At 39.7% G+C, this 22,642-nt stretch overlaps 1 protein-coding gene across 2 annotated transcripts in view; it reads left to right on the forward strand.

Moving 5' to 3' along the window:
- Positions 1-12,677: 12,677 nt before the first annotated feature.
- The window catches only part of STX17 (syntaxin 17), a 70,620-nt gene continuing 60,655 nt past the window's right edge, over positions 12,678-22,642 (forward strand). Inside the window, exons 1-2 of one of the 2 annotated variants that reach the window (XM_081512507.1) lie at positions 12,678-12,895; positions 22,365-22,550. In XM_081512507.1, coding sequence (XP_081368633.1) covers positions 22,428-22,550 — 123 coding nt within the window. In that variant the 5' untranslated portion in view covers positions 12,678-12,895; positions 22,365-22,427. The remainder of the gene's footprint in view (positions 12,896-22,364; positions 22,551-22,642) is intronic. The other variant, XM_081512496.1, reaches the window with a different exon arrangement.

A 22,642-nucleotide genomic window follows, 5' to 3' on the forward strand; every position in this document is an offset into this window, starting at 1 on the left:
AGTAACAGTTCCAAGCCTGAATAAGGTTGGGGAAAAAAAGCAAGATGGAGAACACCACCAGAGGACATCCCCTAGGAGGGCAGGAAAATTCCTGAGTCCAGATGTGGCATTACCCAACTCCAGGGGGCGCTCTTCATATGAAATACAACGTGCATGGTGCCCATGGAGTTGTGTAACGTGGAATCCTCCCCACAGAGTCTGGTTTTGTCTTCCCCATCACACTAACTGAGGTGTATAGAGGGTATCTATGTTGGGGACTGTCAAGAGAACTGGGGACTCTCAAGATTTCTAACTCATGTGATGGTTTGGTGCCTGGCACTTTTATTTCGTTTTATGGCTTTCTATAACTTTGTATTAAAGACGTCTGTGAGGGGGCACGATGAGATTCTGTGGACAAGCTGATCAGGATTGTGAAAGCCAGGTGTCATGTCCAATGTGTGATTCATCCTACAGAAACTCAGGCACCTTGTGGCAAAGATTTCTCTGGGAAAAAAAGGTCAATTTCACTCAAACTGTGTGGCCCCATTCCTTTTTTTTTTTTTTTTTTAAATTTCTGGGAAAAGCATCAGCATATGTGAATTAGAAATTATTCTAGTTCACATATGGGGACTGGTAACTATTTCTCACATGCCCTTTAAGTCTATGATCCTCAAAATCAACCACACTTCAGAATTATCCAGAGAACTTTAAAAAACATATAGATGTCTGGTTCCCACGTCTGCCCAATTAAATCAGAATCTCCAAAGGTGAGACCCAGGAAATTATATTTTTTAAAGATCCCCAAGTGACTTTGTTGTGTGCCTCAGGTGGTGTTCTTATTCTTCCTCTGATCTCACCCTCAGTTACAAACTGAGCTTTAAGAAAATTTGCCCAGCTGGGCAAACTCAGTTGTGAAACTGGAGAAGACCAATGAGATCACAAAGGCGATGAGACAAACATGTTGTGTTTAAAACAAACAATTGTCAAACACCACATTCCAGGGCGTGTGCTGGGAACACACAATTAATGACACAGGTGCCTGCCTTCGGTAAGTTTCTGCTCTAGATGGAAAGACAGATATGTGAGGGACTCTACTGCAGAGTGAAATTAAATCAAGGTACTGTGGGCACAAGAGCGGGGAATAAGAGAAGGTTTCTGGGGCGAGAAGAGATTTGACGTGGGTCTTCAGGAAGAAGTCAGTTTTTGATAAATGGAAAGGAAGCAGAGGGACTTCCCTGGTAGTATAGTGATAGTTCGGGAGTCTGGTATCGACATGTACACACAGCTGTATTTAAAATGGATAACTAACAAGGACCTGTTGTAAAGCACTTGGAACTCTGCTCAATGTTATGTGGTAGTCTAGATGGCAAGGGAATTTGGGGGAGAATGGATACCATGTATATGTATGGCTTAGTTCCTTTGCTGTCCACCAACATTGTTAATCAGCTATACTCCAATATAAAATTAAAAGTTAGAAAAAAACACCCCCCCCCAAAAAAAAAGACTTTGCCTTCCAATGCAGGGGTTGTAGTTTTGACCCCTGGCCAGGGAGCTAGAATTGCACATGTCTTACAGCCAAAAAACCAAAACATAAAACAGAAACAATGTTGTAACAAATTCAATAAAGACTGTAAAAATGGTCCACATCAAAAAAAAAAAAATCTAAGAAAAAAAAGGAAAGAAGCAGAAAACATTTCAAAGAAATGAAGAGCTTGAACAAAGGCATAGAAGCAAGAAAGCGGATGGCATTTTAGGAAATTATAGGAACTTCATGGAACTTCAGGAAATGCTGGGCTATGAAGCTGGAAATTTAAATGAAAACGTGGAGGGCCACAGAAGCTCCCCTAAGAAATCAGCAAGTGTTGTGTGAGTCTGTATGATGTATGTCTCAGAAGGAGGGGCCACAGCAAAGGTTTAAAACTAACTGGTGCCATGAGCAGATCTGAAACAAATACGGACACGATCAACATGAACTTTGGTAAATATATCTGAGGTGGTTACTCATACCACCCTCTGGCAACCTTGTCCCTGCTTCTCTGCCCCTACACTCTGGGGAACTGGACACACCTTTGTTTCATCCTGTGTACCTTTTACATATGTTCTCTCTGTACAGAATGCCCTATCCACTTTTCTTTTTTTTGAAGATCTAATTGTTTTTTTCTGATGATGGATGAATTTGAGCAGCATCACATCCAGTGAACAGAAGGGCTTTCCTAGGGGTTTTACAAAATGGAAGGCTTTTCTAGACAGAAGGAGAGTGGGACCAGTATTTTATTAGCTTGAAAAAAAAAATCATTCCAGGCCAGGTCTTTTTTTTTTTTTTTCTTTTTTGGCACTTCAAGATGAATTTTTGTTTTAATTGGAGTATAACTGTTTTACAATGTTACATTAGTTTCTACTGTACAATAAGATGAATCAGCTATATGTACAAATATATCCCAAACTTCTTATTCTCCTTTCTTTAAAATTTCTATGTATTAACCAAACACTGAAGTTGCCTTCTCTGTGCTTCTTTCTGTAGCACTTGTGTAGGGATAGCTAATAATAGTGCTTGTTAATTGTATTGTATTTATTGACATGTCTGTCTTTCCCTCTGGGTTGTGAGCCCCCAGAAGACAGAAATGAGATATTTTTAAACTTTCAGTCACCAAGACTCAGTGCAGTGGCTGGCATATTGGTTGTGCAGACTAACTGATTGAATGAATGGGAAAGCATTTATCAGATGTTAGAAAGATTCAAACTTACCAATTATGTCTTGTAATGTTTAAGTACAGGGATTCGGGACATTTTTTCCATATTTAAAACCATTTGCTCAGGCTTGAAACATTTATCTTCTGAGGCATTCACTTATACAAGCAAAGTGACAGTTCCTGAACCTATCAATTTATTTCCATGGAGCAAGCAACATTTCTTTCTTTAGTAGTAATCTGCCAAAAAAATATTACAGTTAATGTGTCTTTGGCTAGAGGAAATATAAACACCATTCAAAAAACTCCTGTAATCCATTGAGGCCTACAGAAGGGAAAAATCCCCTAAAGGGTGTGACAATGAGATTTGGGCACTTGGTGAGAAGAGGGAGGGTGGCCTCTTTGTGAATTTTGTGGATTTCCAATCCCTTAAATGTATTTCACTAGTTGGAGGATTAAAAGGTTTACTGGTGAGAGTGTCAGTTGTCAAAGGATTGAGGATAGATTCTATGATCCTGTAAAAGAGAGCCCCAGCAGCTTCTCCAACAGGAATCTAGAAATATTTGGTGTCTTGGAAACCCTTTTGCCCTGTTATATTCTCTTAGTTCTTCTGTGACAATCCTGCTGCCCCTAAAAGATATGGCAACTTTCATGGACTTAATTTTTGCACTGTTGCTCTCATATGCTACTTATAAGGCATTGTATTTTTCCCTGCCTTTCTGTCAGGCTTTTGTCTCATGTATTTTGGTGCTCCATTTTTAGGTGCATACACATTAAGGACTGTAAAGAATTGACCCCTTATCATTAGGTAAAGTGCCTCTTTTTATTCCTGATAATTTTCCTTGTCCTGAGGTCCGCTTTGTCTGAAATTAATATAGCTACTCTTTGTTAGCATTAGTGTGGTGTATCTTTCTCCATTCCCTTGCTTTTAACCTTTCTGCTTCTTTACATTTAAAGCAGGTTTCTTGCAGAAAACATATAGATGGGTCATGTTTTTTTTTGTTTGTTTGTTTACTTGGACAATTATACTGACAGAAAACTGGATGTATTCAGAGCATTCATATTCAAAGTGGTTTCTGGGACTTTGCAGGTGGTCCAGTGGTTAAGACTCCAAACTTCCAATGCAGGGGCCCCAGATTCCATCCTTAGTTAGGGAACTAGATCCTGCATGCCCAACTAAGACCTGGTGCAGGCAAAACCAAAATAAAACAAACAAACAAACAAACAAAAAGAGTAGATTTAAAAGGTAAAGTGGTTAATAAAATAGTTGGTTGACCCTTTACCATGTTTATAACTGTTTTCCCTCTGTACTTGTTCTTTGTTTCTCTACTGCTACCTTTTCACCCTCTCTGGTATATCAATTACATTTTTTTTTAAGCTTTTAAAATAATTTTTCTAGAGTTTATAATACATATTCACAACTATATATTTCCTAAAGGAAATCAACCTTGAATATTCTTTGGAAGGATGATACTGAAGCTCCAGTACTTTGGCCACCTGATGCAAAGAGCTGACTCATTGGAAAAGACCCTGATGCTGGGGAAGGTCGAGGGTAGGAAGAGAAGGGGGCCACAGGGGATGAGGTGGTTGGTTGGATGGCATCATTGACTCAATGGACAAGGGTTTGAGCAGACTCCAGGAGAGAGTGAGGAAAGCCTGGTGCATTGCAGTCCATGGTGTCGCAAAGAGCTGGACACCACTTGGTGACTAACATGTTGCATCAGATATTGTGAACTGAGATGAACAGGCTTTTGGTGTGAGGTTTTACATTAATCTGGCTAGGAGCTGGGCTGCGTTTAATGTTTGCTGTACTGGTGGGTATAAGGCTTCAATTTCCTCCAGGGTCTTTGTTGTCTGAATTTCACTAAAAATTCCTTTAGAAATTGCACTTGCAGTTCTTTCAACTCTAATCTGCTGTTATTATTCTGGAGAACTATAGATGTGGTAGTAAGGCTGGGGGAGTGGAAGCATTCTATAATTATGATTTACCTATAATTGATTTTCAGCCTTTTAGTTGTCTCCAGTACTCTTGCCTGGAAAATCCCATGGACAGAGGAGCCTGGTAGGCTGCAGTCCATGGGGTCGCTAAGAGTTGGATGCAACTGAGTGACTTCACTTTCACTTTTCACTTTCATGCATTGGAGAAGGAAATTGCAACCCACTCCAGTGTTCTTGCTTGGAGAATCCCAGGGACGGGGGAGCCTGGTGGGCTGCCGTCTATGGGGTTGCACAGAGTCGGACACGACTGAAGCGACTTAGCAGCAGCAGTTGTCTTGTGTCCTTGGGCTTTGATCTTCACAAGTTTTTCTCAGCCCCTTCCCCAATTTAGGAGAGACAGGAAGGCTAGAAGACTTGGGAGATGGATAATGCAAACGACCCCGCCCCCAGCCCACCACCACTTTAAGCCTCTGGCTATAGAGAAGGTTTCATATGTTTCAAAATAGTTTATTTTCCCCTCCTCTACCAGAAACAGGAGGATTTTATCTTGGCTTTTCACCATGAGAACCTGATGAGTTTCCTGGAGGTAAAACTCATGAATCTATGTGGCTCCCCCTTAAGACTGCAAGCCCCAACAGTTTCTAACTCTCATTCTAGTCCACACTCCACCTCCAAGGATTTGTCAAAGTTACTATTTAAAGGCTTCCAGCAGCATAAGGCTCCAGGGGCTTCTGTTTCAGGTAAGCTAATCTTAGTTGAGGAGAAGGCAATGGCACCCCACCCTAGTACTCATGCCTGGAAAATCCCATGGACAGAGGAGCCTGGTAGGCTGCAGTACATGGGGTTATGAAGAGTCAGACACAACGGAGCGACTTCACTTTCACTTTTCACTTTCATGCATTGGAGAAGGAAATGGCAACCCACTCCAGCATTCTTACCTGGAGAATCCCAGGGACAGGGGAGCCTGGTGGGCTGCTGTCTATGGGGTTGCACAGAGTAGGACACGACTGAAGCGACTTAGCAGCAGCAGCAGCAGCAATCTTAGTTGTGATTATCTGTATTTTCCTGTCTCTCCAGATTTGGTGGGGGAGGGGCAGTTTGCCCTGAACCTCAATTCTCTTATGAGTCCAAGAAAGGTAATTTACTAAGTTTATTCACCTTTTTTTCTTGTTGTAAGGATGGAAGTAATGACCTTTAAGTTCTTTACATGTCAGAGCTGAAACTGGAAGCCCTCAGAACTCTGTAAAAGAAAATTTACATCTATTCAATTATTCATTCATTACAGGTACGAGGCATTGAACTGGAATCTGTAGGTGGAGACTGTGATAAGCAAACATGGAAACTATCCTCAGGGACCTTATGTTCTAACATGGGACAGTTCAAGACAGCTTTTCAACCCCTGTGCTTGAATATGTCATAGGTGTACAGAAGTATTAACTTTTCCAGCTCCCAGTGCAACTGAGCCAGTGGCAGAGGCTGAGAGTAGCTTTCTCTCTCAGTTTTGCTTTATAAATATCATTTTCTATTTGTGTCATGACAGTGAAAAGGGTGAAAAACACTGGAGGTGGCAACAAGATACCAGATTACTATAATAAAATGAAGACAGTGATGTGTCAAAAAAGGATCAGATTATAAGCTGGATGTTTAGTGGGTAGAGGCCTTAAATCTAGAAGTTCTAGAAAAATTAGGAGAGGTCACATTTGGAGGGACTATAGGAAATGAGTGGATTTCCTTTGGAGGGAAAGGAAATTAGTATAGAATATTTCAGGTGAAAAGCACAGAGTAGGACTGGGAAAAAGACTGGGATGAAGAATTCTAAGGAGTTCATTTTGGTTAGAACAGAGTATGCTTGAAGAGGAATAATGAGAGATAAAGTCAGAAAGCAAGGTTGGGTTCATGTGGAATATCTATCAAGTAATAACTAAAGTACTACAAAATCCAAGGTGCCTTGCAAAATGCCAAATGTTAAGGGGTCTGCCTGTAGACCCTGGTTCAGTCCCTGGGTTGGGAAGATCCCCTGGAGAAGGAAATGGCAACCCACTCCAGTATTCCTGCCTGGAAAATCCAATGGATGGAGGAGCCTGGCAGGCTACAGTCCATGGCATCACAAAGAGTTGGACATGACTGAGTGACTTCACTTCTCCACTTCTAATATGATTTTAATGCTAAGTAAGTTTACTGTGTTTTAGTTGTGAGCATAGTATAAATTTGCATCTTGAAAGTGAGTTGGATGGTAAGGGGTGTGCATATAAGGAATTAAAGTCATTGATAAAGCAAAAATGATGATGTTAAAACTACCCTTGAAATTTGTTTAAATTGCCCCTAAAGTTCCTTAAGCACAGTTTTATAAATACTACCTTGTGCAACAATTGTTGGATGCACTAAGTTCTGCGAATAATTAAGATAGCTAAAAGAACAAAAAAGTAGGGAAGGAGTCTTTAGACAGGTGTCTGGGCATTTAAGCTATTCTACATGTGAAATAATTATCAAATTCCTAAGTAGTTGAACTGTGGTGTTGGAGAAGACTCTTGAGAGTCCCTTGGACTGCAAGGAGATCCAATCAATCCATCCTAAAGGAGATCAATCCTGGGTGTTCATTGGAAGGACTGATGTTGAAGCTGAAACTCAATACTTTGGACACCTCATGCGAAGAGTTGACTCACTGGAAAAGACTCTAATGCTGGGTAGGATTGGGGGCAGGAGGAGAAGGGGACGACAGAGGATGAGATGGTTGGATGGCATCACTGACTCGATGGACATGGGTTTGGGTAGACTCCGGGAGTTGGTGATGGACAGAGAGGCCTGGTGTGCTGCAATTCATGGGGTCGCAAAGAGTCGGACATGACTGAGCGACTGAACTGAACTGAACTGAATAGCTGAAACCTGGAGAATCCTAATGTTGTTCTTTGCCTGCAGAGTTCACTCCTTTTGGTTTGCTGCAAGGTCTCTATTGGGTTTCCCCGGTAGCTCAGTGGTAAAGAATCCGCCTGCCAAGCAGGAGACATGGGTTCGATCCTTGGGTCAGAAAGATCCCCTGGAGAAGGAAATGACAACCCATTCCAATATTGTTGCCTGGGAAATCCCATGGACAGAGGAGCCTGGCTATAGTCTATGGTGTTGCAAAAGAGTTGGACACAACTTAGCGACTTATAACAACAAAAACAAGGTCCCTATAGTCTTAATGTTTATGGACAGATTGTTGGGTGACAGTGTGTGGATGGGGGGCAGGGGGAGATGCTAAAGCAGAAAGTGAAAAGATTTAAGTACTAAAGCTGGTGAACACTGTATATAAGTTTAAGATGATATTATAAGATAATAGAAACAAATGGAATTTTGTGTTTACAACAGAACTCTCTTGTCTGACAGTAGTTCACTTGAGCTAGTTTAAGCAATTAAAGAAAAAAAAAAAAAAAACCAGGCATGAAAGCTGGAGTCTGGCAGGGTATTAGGAGGCTTGGGGGTGTAACCAGACCTAAGTGATGGGGTTAAACTAAGCCTCAGGATTGAGCTGTATGTAACTAGAAATTTGAATGTGCTGCAAACTGTTTCTTTTTTGTGTATCTAATCATTGTCACCCACCTCTCTTTCAATCTCTTTTGTGGCTTTTCATTTTATATTCTAAGGGGTGAAGGTTTCTAAAGAGGGTGAGGATTACTGCTGCTATTTCACCACTATTTCAAAGAGAGATAATAGAAATGATATTAAGGAAGTATCGTTGACTACCTTTTGTTTGTTTTAAATCAAAGATTGGTAGCTCTTTCTATTTTATTGTGGTATAACTCACACAAAATAGACACATCTTTGATGAATTTTCACACATGTAATCACAACAGATCAATATACAGAACCTTGCCAGCACCCCAGAAAGTTACTTATGTTCTCTCCCAGCTAATCTCAGGCTAAGTGAAAGTGAAAGTCGCTCAGTCGTTTCTGACTCTTCGCGACCCCATGGACTATACAGTCCATGGAATTCTCCAGGCCAGAATACTGGAGTGGGTAGCCTTTCCCTTCTCCAGGGTATCTTTTCAACCCAGGGATCGAACCCAGGTCTCCCACATTGCAGCAAGATTCTTTACCAGCTGAGCCGCAAGGGAAGCCCAAGAATACCGGAGTGGGTAGCCTATCCCTTCTCCAGCGGATCTTCCTGACCCAGGAATCAAACCAGGGTCTCCTGGATTGCAGGCCAATTCTTCACCAACTGAGCTGTGAGGGAAGCCCCAATGTAACGCTAAAGGTAGCCACTATTATCACTTTATTTTTAACCTTTTTTCATCTCAGTTCACAAGATGGTTGGAATGTTAGAATGCACCAAGAAGTAGAATACATTTAGAACTGCAGTAGATAGTTCAGTAGTTCATGGCTAGAGAAAAAACTTAGTGAAGGTAATGGCTTCAAATGTTTTTTTGCACATGACCTACAGTTAAAAAAATCTTTTTAAACAACATGACCTAGGATATGCATACAATCATCTCTCCACAATTTTAAATGGACTCTATGAGCAGCATGGCTTCCTCTGATTCAGCAGTCTGTGGAGTCAAAAACACAGCCACCAGGAGCTCCTCTGTGAGCATTTTCTCCGTTCAAGACACAAACCATAGTGAAGCTAGAATCCTAGTCCCAATTCCGGATTCTTATTGTTCCAGTTTGGGTCAGGGGTCTGCTTCTGGGCCAATTTGCTATGGTCAGGAGCATATAGTCACCTGTATAAAGTGACCGCCAGATCTGCTGATGGCCTGCAGACCTGGGGTTGGGGGAGAAGCAGTTCCCAGAAAAGAAATGGGCTAGGAAGATAACCTAGGAGGTCTATATTACTGTGCCAAATCTGAATTTGATTCTCAGTTTCTCCATATACTTGCTCTATGATACTAGAAAAATTATGTGGTGGTGGTTTAGATGCTAAGTCGTGTTAGACTCTTTGTGACCCCACAGACTGTAGCCCCCGAGGCTCCTCTGTCCATGGGATTTTCTAGACAAGAATACTGGAGTGGGTTGCCATTTCCTTCTCCAGGGGATCTTACTTCATATAGTGTATATACATTGTTTCCTTAGTCTGTTTCAAGAAAGGTGCTAGGTTCTAAGTAAATGAAAATACACAACTTGCCTCAAGAAACAGCCTTATTCAGGTATAGTTGACAAGCCGTAAACACACATATAAAGTGGACAATTTGGTAAGTTTCAGCACATGTATACACCCATGCAGCCAGTACCACAAGCAAGGTAATGAACATATCCGTTACCCCCAGAGTTTCCTCAGGCCTTTTGGAAATTCCTCCCTTCTTCACTCTTACCCCATTTAGCCATTATTAATTCTTTAAATAGCTCCTGTAATTTCTTACAAATACAAACTAAATTCTGGTATTTGATCTTTTCTCTCATTACATTTTTAAATAGGTGATTGTTATTTAGGAAAGCTATTTTTCTAGCCACTTTACTTGTTTCAGTTAATTCCTTGGGTTTTCCAAGTAAGCAATCATAATACCTAAAAAGAATATTTTTCTTCTTTTCTGTTTATTTATTGCTGTTTTGTTTTGTTTGTCCTTCCTGGTTAAATTAAGACCTTAGGAAAATGTTGGCTAATAGCAGCAGGCCTGCTCCTAACAATTTCAGGGCCCAGGCAAGAGTACAAAAAGAGGTCCACACACCATATGTCTAAATATTTAAAGATCGTAAATCAAGCTAACAAACCGTTAGATTAAAAAGTTCTATCCAAGAAAAACAAATACTGTATATTAACACATATATATGGAGTCTGGAGAAGACTCCGGAGAGTCACTTGGACAGCAAGGGGATCAAACCAGTCAATCTTAAGGGAAATCAACCCTGAATACTTGTTGGAAGGACTCTTGCTGAAGCTGAAACTCCAGTATTTTGGTCATCTGATGCGAACAGCTGACTCATTGGAAAAGTCCCTGATGCTGGGAAAGATTGAGCGCAGAAGGAGAAGAGGGCATCAGAGGATGAGATGGCTGGATGGCATCACCAATGCAATCGATATGAACTTGGGCAAACTTCAGCAGACAGTGAGGGACAGACAGGCCTGGCGTGCTTCAGTCCATGGGATCGCAAAGAGTTGGACATGACTGGGCGACTGAACAACAACAACATGGAATCTAGAAAGATGTACTGATGAACCTATTTGCAGGGCAGCAGTGGAGACATAGACATAGAGAACAGACTTATGGACACGGGGCAGGGTAGAGGAAGGAGAAGGTGCAATGTATGGAAAGAGTAAAATGGAAACATATACATTACCATATGTAAAATAGCCAATGGGAATTTGCTGTGTGACTCGGGGAATTCAAACCAGTGCTCTGTAACAACCTAGAGGGGTGGATGGAGAGCGAGGTGGGAGGGAAGTTCCAGAGAGGGGACATAGGTATATGTATGGCTGATTCATGTTGATGTTTGACAGAAACTAACACATTATTACAGAGCAATTATCCTTCAATTAAAAATAAATTTAATTATATAAAAATTCTATCCAGCTACTCTGACATACCTGACTTATAGCAAACATATACATAAAAACCTAGAAGGCTAGGTTCAAGTTTACAATCCTTGTGTGTCACACCTCCCTAGCGTGCTTGAGGTAGCTGTTGCAGAACTTAACGCAAATGACCTTTACTTCAGTAGCTCTTGTTTAACTGACCCTTGCATAAAAAACAAATGAAAACATTTTCCCATGGTATTGCCTAAAATACTTTAATTTTTCTCTTTAGAATTAAAATCTTATAAGCACCCCATTCCTAGAGTAAAAACAACAACAACAAAAATCAGCATTCATGATACCCTCAAAGAAAACCTGAAATGCTTAGCAGATTTTCTGCTTTATTTTAGAAATGCCTTTCAAGGCAATTCTTACAGAGCCCTAATAGTCATTGGTCCCCAATTTCTACCTGTATCCTCACTCCACTAGAATATCCTAAAAGCTCTTTCCTAAGCTATGGCTTCTGAGGACGATATAATCAGTGGGTACATTCTGAGCAACTCATTTGAATATTCAAATACATATTGAAAAGGCTCGATCTGGAAGTCAGGAGATCCAGGGAGGAGGACCTGTGACCCGGACAGGGCTTCAAAGCCGACCATCTGCTTGTTCATTGGTAGCAGCTGGTATAACTGGAAGAACTTAAGAAGGAAATTAGGAAACACAGTTGAAGTTCCAACTCTGTCACTAACTGGCTGAACTGGAATGAGTCACTTTGTTGAGTCTCAGTCAACAAACTCTTTGTTGAGCCTCAGTCTCATTATCTATAAAATTGGAACAAGGAGGTTGGCATTAAGGGCCTAACCTATTTGGCAGAAAAAACACGACTAGTCTGAACTTCAGTTTCTGTTCCTTTTACATTTAAACTTGTGCCCTGTCCACCTCAGAGGGTTTGGGGGTTGGGGGTTGGGGGAAGAGCAACAGGGAGAAGGTACAACCTCTCTGAGCTTCAGTTTCTGTATGTGTAAAGAGGTAAAAACATCCGGCCAGCCCACCAGTAAATTCCTGCTGCTGCTGCTGCTAAGTCGCTTCAGTCGTGTCCGACTCTGTGCGACCCCGTAGACGGCAGCCCAACAGGCTCCGCCGCCGTCCCTGGGATTCTCCAGGCAAGAACACTGGAGTGGGTTGCCATTTCCTTCCCCAATGCATGTAAGTAAAAGTGAAAGTGAAGTCGCTCAGTCTTAGCGACCCCATGGACTGCAGCCTACCAGGCTCCTCCGTCCATGGGATTTTCCAGGCTAGAGTACTGGAGTGGGTTGCCATTGCCTAGACGAGCGTTAAAATGGGACAGAAAAAGATTGCAAAATGTAAAAGGCTATACATATGCGACTTGTCTCACACTTAAAACACAACAAACAGACTTAAAAAGCAATTGTGCTTCTCCTTCCTCCTAGCTCCAGTGTTAACAACACCACAACATAAATAAAGACCAGCTTGTAAGACAGTCCAGCTTTGCGACCGCGTTTGTACACTCTGGAGTGCCGGCCACACCCCGCAAGGCAGGACCTGGGCGGGAGGGGGAGTGGCGGAGCCCCTTCCGTCTATCGCGGCGCCCCGCCCCCGTCGCCCCCGCGCCTGCGCCCTGCGTACCTACCAGCCTCCAGCGCCCCGGCGGGAGGTAAGGGGCTCCTGGGAGGCCGCCTCGGGGGTGTCAGGCCGTGACTGAAGTGGTGGGCAGGGTGCCAGCACCGGGCGCGGGAGGGACACCCCGCAGGAAGCGGGTCGGAAGTGCGAGCGCTGTGGGGGCTCTACTCGACTTCTAGAAGTGGCGTTTTCGGTTGTGGAGGCGCTGTTCGAAGCGAGTGTAAGGAGGCGGCCGACCGGGCGAGCTTGACGGCCTCCCGGGTCTCGGGTGGAAAAGTTTCCGTCTTCTGCTCTGCCCGTTGACGCATTGTGGGTCCCAAATCATCAGGGTAGCCGGAGTCTCGGTCCAGAGGCTGGCGCGGGCACCCGTTCCTGGGCAGGGGTGAGGGGAGACGGCGTTTGGTTTCTGTGGCCCAGGTGCGCGGTGGATGTCACTGCGAGGGACGGTATGAGGCTCGAGGGAAGTGAGGCGAGGTCCTGGGGCTCGAGGTGGGAGCCAGCCTCCTGTCAGCCAGACCGGCGAGAGGGCGGTGGATCGCAAAAAGCCCCACATCTAAGTTTACCCCTTTTTAAAATTCGGAATCGGAGGCTCAGAAAACAGACCATATGGGAGGTCGGTCCAAGGGCCTCGACTTTTCTTTCCAAAGTCAGTACCCCTTCCCCCAGTCAGAAACACTAGGCGACGTGCTTGAGGGAATTTGGTGCCACCGGTGTGGGCAAATGTTGGAAGGTGTTCATCACTTTTTTGGAAGGGGGCATTGCCTGCAATTTTGGACTTTTCCTGAGAAACGGGACTTTTCGCTGATAAATAACCTTAAGTAATTTGGTTAATCTCCTAGTACTTTTTCCTTATTGATTAGTATGATACTCAGCTGGTAATAGTTGTAAGCACTCAAGGTTAAGTTTGTAAAGCACCTGGCACCCCCACCTCACCCCCACCGAAGTGTTAAGTGCAGTGAATACGGTTGCAGTTCTTTGACTTCTAGATGTTTGACCTGTCTTATGTGAAACAGTTCACATATTATTTTAAAAGACTTTTTACTTTGAAATAATTTTACAATTACAGAAAAGTTACAAAAGTATCTGAGTTGTCTACAGTTTCCTTTAATGTTAACATCTTATGTAACTATAATACAATTAGTTACCAAAAGGAGGAAATTAATTTTGGTACAACACTGTTAACTAAATCACCAACTTTCTTCAGACTTCATCACTTTTTATACTAAAGGCCTTTTTCTGTTCCAGAATCCAGTCTAAGATCCTGTGTTGCATTTAGTTGGCATGCCTCCTTAGTCGTCTCCAATCTGTGACAACTTGGAAGTCTTTTTCTGTCTTTCATGACCATTGCACTTTTGAAGAGTCCTGGTCAGTTATTTGTAGTGTGTCCTTCGGTTGGGCTTTGTCTTATGTTTTCTCAGAATGAGATTAAGGTTGTATATTTTTGTTGATACCACAGAAGTGTATTTGCCCTTCTCAATAGTTTATCATAAGGGAGTGCATGAAATAATACTGTTGATCACTTGGTTAAGGTGGTATCTGCTGGGATTCTCTAATGTAAAATAACTATTTTCCCCTTTGTATTTAATTAGTATCTTGGGGTAGAACTTTTAAACCATTCAGATATCCTGTTTCCCCTCAAACTTTAATTTGCTGATTTTAGCATCCATTAATGGATCTTGCCTTCAGTAATTATTACTGTGATGTTTTGTTTCCTCCATTCCTTCTCAATTTATTAATTGGAATTTTTTGGTAAGGAAGAGCTGTCACTTTATCCTATTTATTTATTAATTTTTTTTATCAGTATGGACTCATTTATTTTTCTATTGGTTATTTTCCTACACTTTTGTTATTTATTTTATGTCTCAAGTTGTTCCAGCTTCATCCATTGAAAGTTTTTTTCAGATTGCTTCCTGTGCTCTTTAAATAGACCCTCATCCCCTGCCTTTTTTTTTTTGAAAACTGCCTTACTTTTTGGCATCATAAGATGCTCCAGGCTTCTCTTAACGTTTTCCCTATTTGGAATCCACCAGTTCTCCAAAGACCCCTGGTTTCTCTTTTGGAGAGGACTATTTAAACACCAAAGGATCTGGGCTCTAGGCGTGCTCATTGCTACTGGCGTATCATTGCTTCTAGTACCTGGCAGAAGACATCTAGGAAGGGGTGTGTGTGTGTGTTTTATATATATGCACGCTTAGTCCTTCAGTCATGTCCAACATCTTGCAACCCTATAGACTCTAGCCCACCAGACTCCTCTGTCCATGGGATTCTCCGAGCAAGAATAGTGGCCTGGGTTGCCATTTCCTCCTCTAGGGGATCTTCCTGACCCAGGGATTAAACCAGCATTTCCTGTGTCTCTTGCATTGGTAGACATATTCTTTACCACTAGTGCCACCTAACGAAGCCTATTTTATATGTATTAATATATATATTTCTAGCTATCTAAACAATCATCCCTTAGTATCCAAGAGAATGGTTCTAGGACATGCAGCAGATACCAAAATCTGAAGTCACTCAGGTTCCATAGTTGACTTTTTGTATCTGCAGTTCTATATCTGCAGAATCAAGTAACTGTAGATCATGTAGTATTTATTGAAAAAATTCCACTGTGGGTAGATCTTTGCAGTTCAAATCCATATTGTTCAAAGGTCAACTGTATATCTGTATATGTCATGGAGATACAGGCATACACACACACACGCACACACACACCCATGCATCTACAAAGATTTTTATTTTATTTTTGTATTTATATGTGTATATATATATATATACACACACACATGTAATATATATACACACACACATGATATATATATATATATATATGTCTGTATATATGTATGTTTTTAAACTGGAGTTTATTCTGATACTTCTAGCAAAATACCACATTCTTCATTATAGTCTTGCCCCTCATTTGTAACTTCTCTCTTCAACAGTGAGAAATCTGGCTTTTGTGTTCTACAAAATGTTTTTTATTTGTTCAGTCCTAGTAATACACATAATGTATTGTTAGTTTAGAATTCCTAACCCATAGTCCTATGAGAAACATTTACGAACTAGAGAACAGTAGAGTTGTGTGTAGTTTTTTTTTTTTTTTTGTCTTTAACCTTGTGTTATCCAGTTTGTGCTGTGCTGTGCTAAGTCATTTCACTCGTGTCCGACTCTTTGTGACCCTATGGAGTGTAGCCCACCAGGCTCCTCTGTTCATGGGATTCTCCAGGCAAGAATACCGGAGTGGGTTGCCATGCCCTCCTCCAGGGATCTTCTTGACCCAGGTACCGAACCTGTGTCTCTTACATCTTCTGCATTGGCAGGCAGATTCTTTACTACTAGCGCCACCTGGGAAGCCCAGTATCTCATATCTAGACACTAGTGTCCAGCATCTGTTTTCCAAAGTTACCTATATTAGTTATTTTCTTCCACCACTTCTTTCAGTGTGGCTATGCTCATTTGTAATACAGTTTATTTTTTATAGCTTGTATTTCATTGTGGGTTCCCCCACATTTTGTTTTTTTGTTTTCTAATGTACAAAATTTCACCTTTTGTGGTATACACTTCTGTAAGTTTTGATAAATGTATTTAATTGTGTATCCACCATCATTGTCATGATACAATTCTGTTGCCCCACATATTCCATTACACTTGGAAAAAAAATCAAAAGTAATGCAACTCTGCAGAAGTTTGGGAAATTAGTAATTTTTGTGTTCCCACTAGCTTTTTCATAGGCATATTTTAAATATTTGTGATATTAATGTAAATATATTTTGTATCCTGTTTGAATTATACCAGAAATATTTCCCAGTTTTGTGACTGAAAAATCAAGAAATGCTGAAAATATTTTCAACTTGTTATTTAGTCAGACTCTTAAACCACATTTTGTATTGAATTAAGACCTTCCCTTAATAGCTTATAAATATTATTTGAGCTACTTTGTGATTAGAGTCACTGTTGGACAATTTTGTTGCGGTAACACCATACCTTATGCAGTTGTTTGAATGTTATGTTCTCTTCTTAGTTTTATATAGACATTTTATTATACTTTTATAGAAATGGAAATGGTGGAGAGAAGAAAAAAATACTCTCTAGAAGGAAACCAGGAGATAGAAAAGTTTCTTGGGGAGCTCTTGGGCCAGAACGTCTGCCCTGAAAGATGGCCCTTATGAGGCAGCAGGTTTTTCCTTCAGCACAAAATGCTAAGGGGCAAAGTCACGTACTCTGACCTGGAAATAGCACTTTTTGAATTCAAAAAAGAAAGCTGTCATCATAGTGTAGGGGAACAGTGAAAACAAGCCAAATAGTCAATAACTGGGGTTTGTCAAGTACACCGAAAACTGATTAATGGAAGAGAAAGCAGAATCATTTGAGTTGTATCTCAAATGCTACATACAGTTGAGAGGCAGATGGGCTATAAAAGAGTGACTAGACAGAGGGAGCACATTGCAAAGCCAAAAGTAGAGATTGGGTGATATTTCAATAGCGTGGGTGGACTACTTACAAACATTGTATTTTCTTGCTCAGATAATAGGGAACTGTTGGAAGTGTTTGTTCGAAGGAGGAGCATATTGCCTTTGGTGTTTCAGATATATTAATTGGTGGTAATCTATGGGGGGAAATTGGAGAGGGGAAAGAGACTAAAGAAAGGCCAAATAAGACACTTGTAATATGCTATGCATATTGTGACTAGAGTGATAGGATTAGAAGTAGTGTAGAAGAGACATGTGAAGACATGTTTTGGTTCCTTTAGCACTGGAATATCAGTTTGAATACCAGGTACTTTCAAAACCATTTTGATAAGAATAATAGTATATATAAAGATAGCTTCTTAAATAATCTGCATACTGAAAGAAAACACAAGAGGCAATGTGATAAACTAGGAAACGATGTTAGACAAGTAATAGATAATTTATGAGACTATTATGTGTTATATATAATAAGAGAAAGACATTCCTTATAGCACAAGCAGACAGTTGATGAAAGAAGACATGCAAATAGATAGTAAATCAATCTTAGTAATTGAAAGAATGCAAAATAAAACAATAAGGAGACACTATTTTTGTCACCAGTTGAATGTCTAAGAAGAATGATAATATGAGGTATTGGTTGGAGTATGGATAAATGGACATTTAAAATTTTTTTTAATTGAAGTATAGTTGACATAAAATGCTGTATTTGTTTCTGGTGTACAACGTAATGATTTGACAGTTGTATCCATTATGAATTTAACATCATGATAAGTCTAGTAACCATCTGTCATCCTGCAAGGTAGTTACAATATTATTGACTAAATTCTCTGTGCTGTACCTTCATCCCTATGACTTCATAACTGTAAATTTTACCCATTTCACCCACCATACTTCCTGCTTTCTGATGACCACCAATTTGTTTTCTGTATCTGTGTATCTGTCTCTGTTCCGTTTTGTTTTTAAAATTCCAGGTATTTGTGAAGTTGTATGGTGTTTGTCTTTCTCTGACTTATTTCACTTAACAGAATACCCTCTAGGTCCATCCATGTTGTTGCGAGTGGCAAGATTTCATTCTTTTTTTGTGGCTGAGTAATAGTCCATTGTGTGTGTGTGTGTGTGTGTGTGTATCACATCTTCTTTAGCCATTCATTTATCTTCGAACACTTAATGGTTGCTTCAATATCTTGCTAATGTGAATAATGCTCTATGAACATAGGGGTGCATATATCTTTTCAATTACTGTTTTCATTTTCTTCAGATAAACACCCAGAATTAGAATTGCTAAATCATATGACAGTTCTATTTTTAATTTTTTGAGTAACTTCCATGCTGTTTTCTGTAGTGGTTGCACCAATTTATATTCCCACCACAGTGCATAAGGGTTCCCTTTTTTCCACATCCTTGCCAACAACTGGCATTCATTATTTCTTGTCTTTTTTGATGATAGTCATTTTGACAGGAGTGGGGTGGTTTTGACTTACTTTTCCCTGATGATTAGTGATATTGACAATCTTTTCATGTGTCTATTTCCCATCTGCATATCTTTCCTAGAAAAAATGTCTATTTAGATCCTCTACCAATTTTTTAATTGGATTATTTTTTGATATTGAGTTGTGTGAATTCTTTGTATATTTTGAGACTTTCCTGGTGGCTCAGACAGTAAAAGCGTCTGCCTACAATGCGGGAGACCCGGGTTCGTTCCCTGGTTTGGAAAGATCCCCTGGAGAAGGAAATGGCAACCCACTCCAGTACTCTTGCCTGGAAAATCCCATGGACGGAGGAGTCTGGTAGGCTACAGTCCATGGGGTCGCAAAGAGTCGGACACGACTGTGTGACTTCACTTTCACTTTCTTTTCACTTTTGTATATTTTGGATATTAATGCCTTATCAGATATATTATTTGCAAATATCTTTTCTCATTTAGTAGGTACCTTTTTGTTTTGTTGATGGGCTTCTTCACTGAGAAAGCTTTTTAGTTTAATGTACTCCTATTTGTTTGTTTGCTTTTGTTGCCCTTTCCTGAGGAGAAAGATCTAGAAACATTGCCGAGACCAGTGTCAAAGGGTGTATTGTTTGTGTTTTCTTCTAGGAGCTTTATGGCTTCAGGTCTTTCATTTAAGTCTTTAATCCAGATAAATGGATACTTTGATATGTCCTTCTCCAGATATGTTGCTAGTGGGAATGTAAATAGGCACAACTGTTTTTGGGACTTCTAATATTAAAAGCCTTAAAAAAATGTGTCTACCTGTTAATTCTACTTCCAGGTATTTATTTTAAAGAAATAATCATAGATGGTTTTATGGACTTATGTGTAAGGAGGGTAATTACACTGTGGTGTAGTTTATAATAGGGGAAAATTGGAAACATCCTAAATAGCCAACATTAGATGATTAAATCATTGAACATCTATATAATGTGATACTATGCTGCTATAGAAAACATTATGGAAAAATAATTACATGGAAACATTATTATATTTAATCAGGTTGTTCAAAATGAATCTTATTTGTTGTTTTATTCATGCCTTCCTTTGTTCACCCAGTAAAGTATACTTTATTATATTTTTTTGCTCCTTGACATTCCTTTCCTTTGGGTTTATTTTCTTTGTTGTTAAATCATGCCTTTTAGTAGTTCTTTTAATAAAGGGCTTGGTAATAAAATCGGTCTTTGTAGATCTGAAAATGATTATTTTACTCTCACTTCTAAATAATAATTAATCTGGATATATATCACATCACCACTTTGAAGATATTTCTGTCATTTGCTATGTTGCTTTGATGAAAAGTTTGCTGCTTTTGTTGTTTTAGTTTGCATTTTAAAGTAGTTTTTCTTTTTCTATAATGTTCTGAAATTTCCCATCTATGTATTTTGGTAAATTTGTTTTTTTTTAATGCTACTTGGTGCTTATATGCATTTTCAATTTGAAATTTTACATCTTAATTCTCAGCATATTCTCTTTGAATAGTGCCTTTTCAGTTCAGTTCAGTTCACTCAGTCGTGTCTGACTCTTTGTGACCCCATGGTCAGTACGCCAGGCTTCCCTGTCCAACTCCATCACCAACTCCTGGAGCCTACTCAGACTCATGTCCATCGAGTCAGTGATGCCATCCAACCATCTCATCCTCTGTCGTCCCCTTCTCCTCCAGCTTTCAATCTTTCCCAGCATCAGGGTCTTTTCCAGTGAGTTGGTTCTTCGCATCAAGTGGTCAAAGTATTGGAATTTCAGCTTCAGCATCAGTCCTCCCAGTGAATATTCAGGACTGATTTCCTTTAGGATGGACTGGTTGGATCTCCTTGTAGTTCAAGGGACTCTCAAGAGTCTTCTCCAACACCACAGTTCAAAAGCATCAAATCTTTGGTGCTCAGCTTTCTTTATAGTCCAACTCTCACATGCATACATGACCACTGGAATGTGACTTCTACTTGTTATTGAGCTTCTCATTTTATCCTTTATGTTGCTTATTTTCTTTTTCCTTTGTTCTGACTGATAGCTTACAGCTAATGGTTCTCTTTTCAGTTACAAAATTTACTGTTTAACCCACCTTTGGAGGTTTTTATTTGTAAAATTTTCACTTGGTGTAGTTTCAGATTGACCTGTTAGTGTTTCATAATGTTATTGAATTTTTTAAAAAAATTCAGTTTCTTTCTTTATATTTTTATTTTAAAATATACCAATTTTAATTTCTTTTTTAGATTACTTTATTATCTCTAGACCCTGAGCTATGAATTTTCCCATTTTGTTGGGTCTGTTGACCAGCTCTTTCAGCAGTGAACTTCCCTGTGCACTCCAATGTCCACTAATCACTGTAGCTGTTAGACTCTTTATTTGTGGTGGCTCGAGATTTTCCTTTTCTGCTTTCAAGCTTAGATCAAATGTAAAGACCAAGTTTCTGGTGGATAAGATAATTTGTATAACCAACACTTCAAAGAGAGAAACATTATTTAAAGTAATAGTTTTTAATGTTTGTGGAGTGATAGAGTGTTTTGATAATTTCATGAAAGCAATTGACTCTATCTTCTGAAATAATTAAAAAATAGTCCTAGTTTTTTGTTAAGATTCAGTGACCCCTCCAAGTCCTGAATTCTTATCTCTATGCACCCCAGTCTAAGATACCATGACACAATGGGATTAACATAGTCAACTTATTTATTTTTAATACAGGAGAGGTTGTGGCTAATTAGATAGCATGAAAACATGATGTACAGCAGTGGTTTTCAACCTTGCTTAGGCAGTGGAGACCTTTATTTACATGAAATCAAATAAGTTCAAATTTATGGAATTAATGAAACAAAATTTTTTCAAGCTGAAGCAGGTGTGGGGTCCTGGAGCCTGCCCACTTGACAGCTTTTGTCATCACCTACCCTGACCCCAAAGACATAAGCCTAGACTCTGCAACACTGGTAGAAAAACTACTGGTAATTTAGAAAGAGCTTTTGATTGTACTCTCAGGAATACTGGGTTCTTATTCCATCTCTGTCACTGGTTACTTGTATTGATAATAGACAATGTTGATTACTCTGTAAGAAAGGGAAGAGGCAATTTAAAGAACATCAATGAGAAGAGTTCCATTTTATATTTCAAGTGTATAATTAGATATGATATTGGAAATAGAGTTTGATACAGCAGAAATGTTAAGAATAAAATTTTTTCTTCCAGTTTTGCAATTTGACACCTATTTAGAAAACATTATTCGCTGTCAGAGATACATTGGGAGATGAATACTTGAACAGTATGCTTCTGGTTTTCTGAAAAATGTTATTTAAATTTATGCATACATTATATTAAAAAGACCTGGAAAGACATACATCAAAATGGAAAGAATAGGAGGGTGGGAGGGGGAAAAAATGGAAAGAGTAGCTAACTATAAGTGAGATGATTGTTGATTTTGTTTTATTCTCTATTTCCTAGTTTCTAAACATTCTAAAGTGAATATACCTGACTTGTAGGAGGGATGGAGTGGGAGGGGGGTTCAGGAGGGAGGGGACACATGTATGCATATGGCTGAGTCATGTTGATGTATGGCAGAGGCCATCACAATATTGTGAAGTAATTATCCTCTAATTAATATAAATTAATTGAAAAACTTTTTAAAGTTTGTTAACAAGTTACTCAAGTTCAGCATCAAGTTGAGTATGTGTTCAGAATATATTATAAAATTACCTAATTGTTGCTTTTTAAAAATAATGGAAATTAATTTTTAAAATTCTTAAATATTTCCCTTTTAGGTTTTACTACATGACTGGAGAAGATAATTGTTGCAAGTAGGAGAGACACAGCATTTTTTTAGGATGTCTGAAGATGAAGAAAAAGTGAAATTACGGCGTCTTGAACCAGCTATCCAGAAATTTACTAAGATAGTAATTCCAACAGATCTGGAGAGGTTAAGAAAGCACCAGATAAATATCGAGAAGGTGAGTTTTTTCATTTTCTTTCTTTTTTTCCAGTTTTTTCTTTTTCTATTAAAGAAACAGTTACATATTCTGATTTATATTTGTTGTGCATT

The sequence above is a fragment of the Giraffa tippelskirchi genome, chromosome 1, assembly GCF_054371585.1.
Source record: "Giraffa tippelskirchi isolate mGirTip1 chromosome 1, T2T-mGirTip1v1.2.pri, whole genome shotgun sequence".
Taxonomy (NCBI): Eukaryota; Metazoa; Chordata; class Mammalia; order Artiodactyla; family Giraffidae; genus Giraffa; species Giraffa tippelskirchi.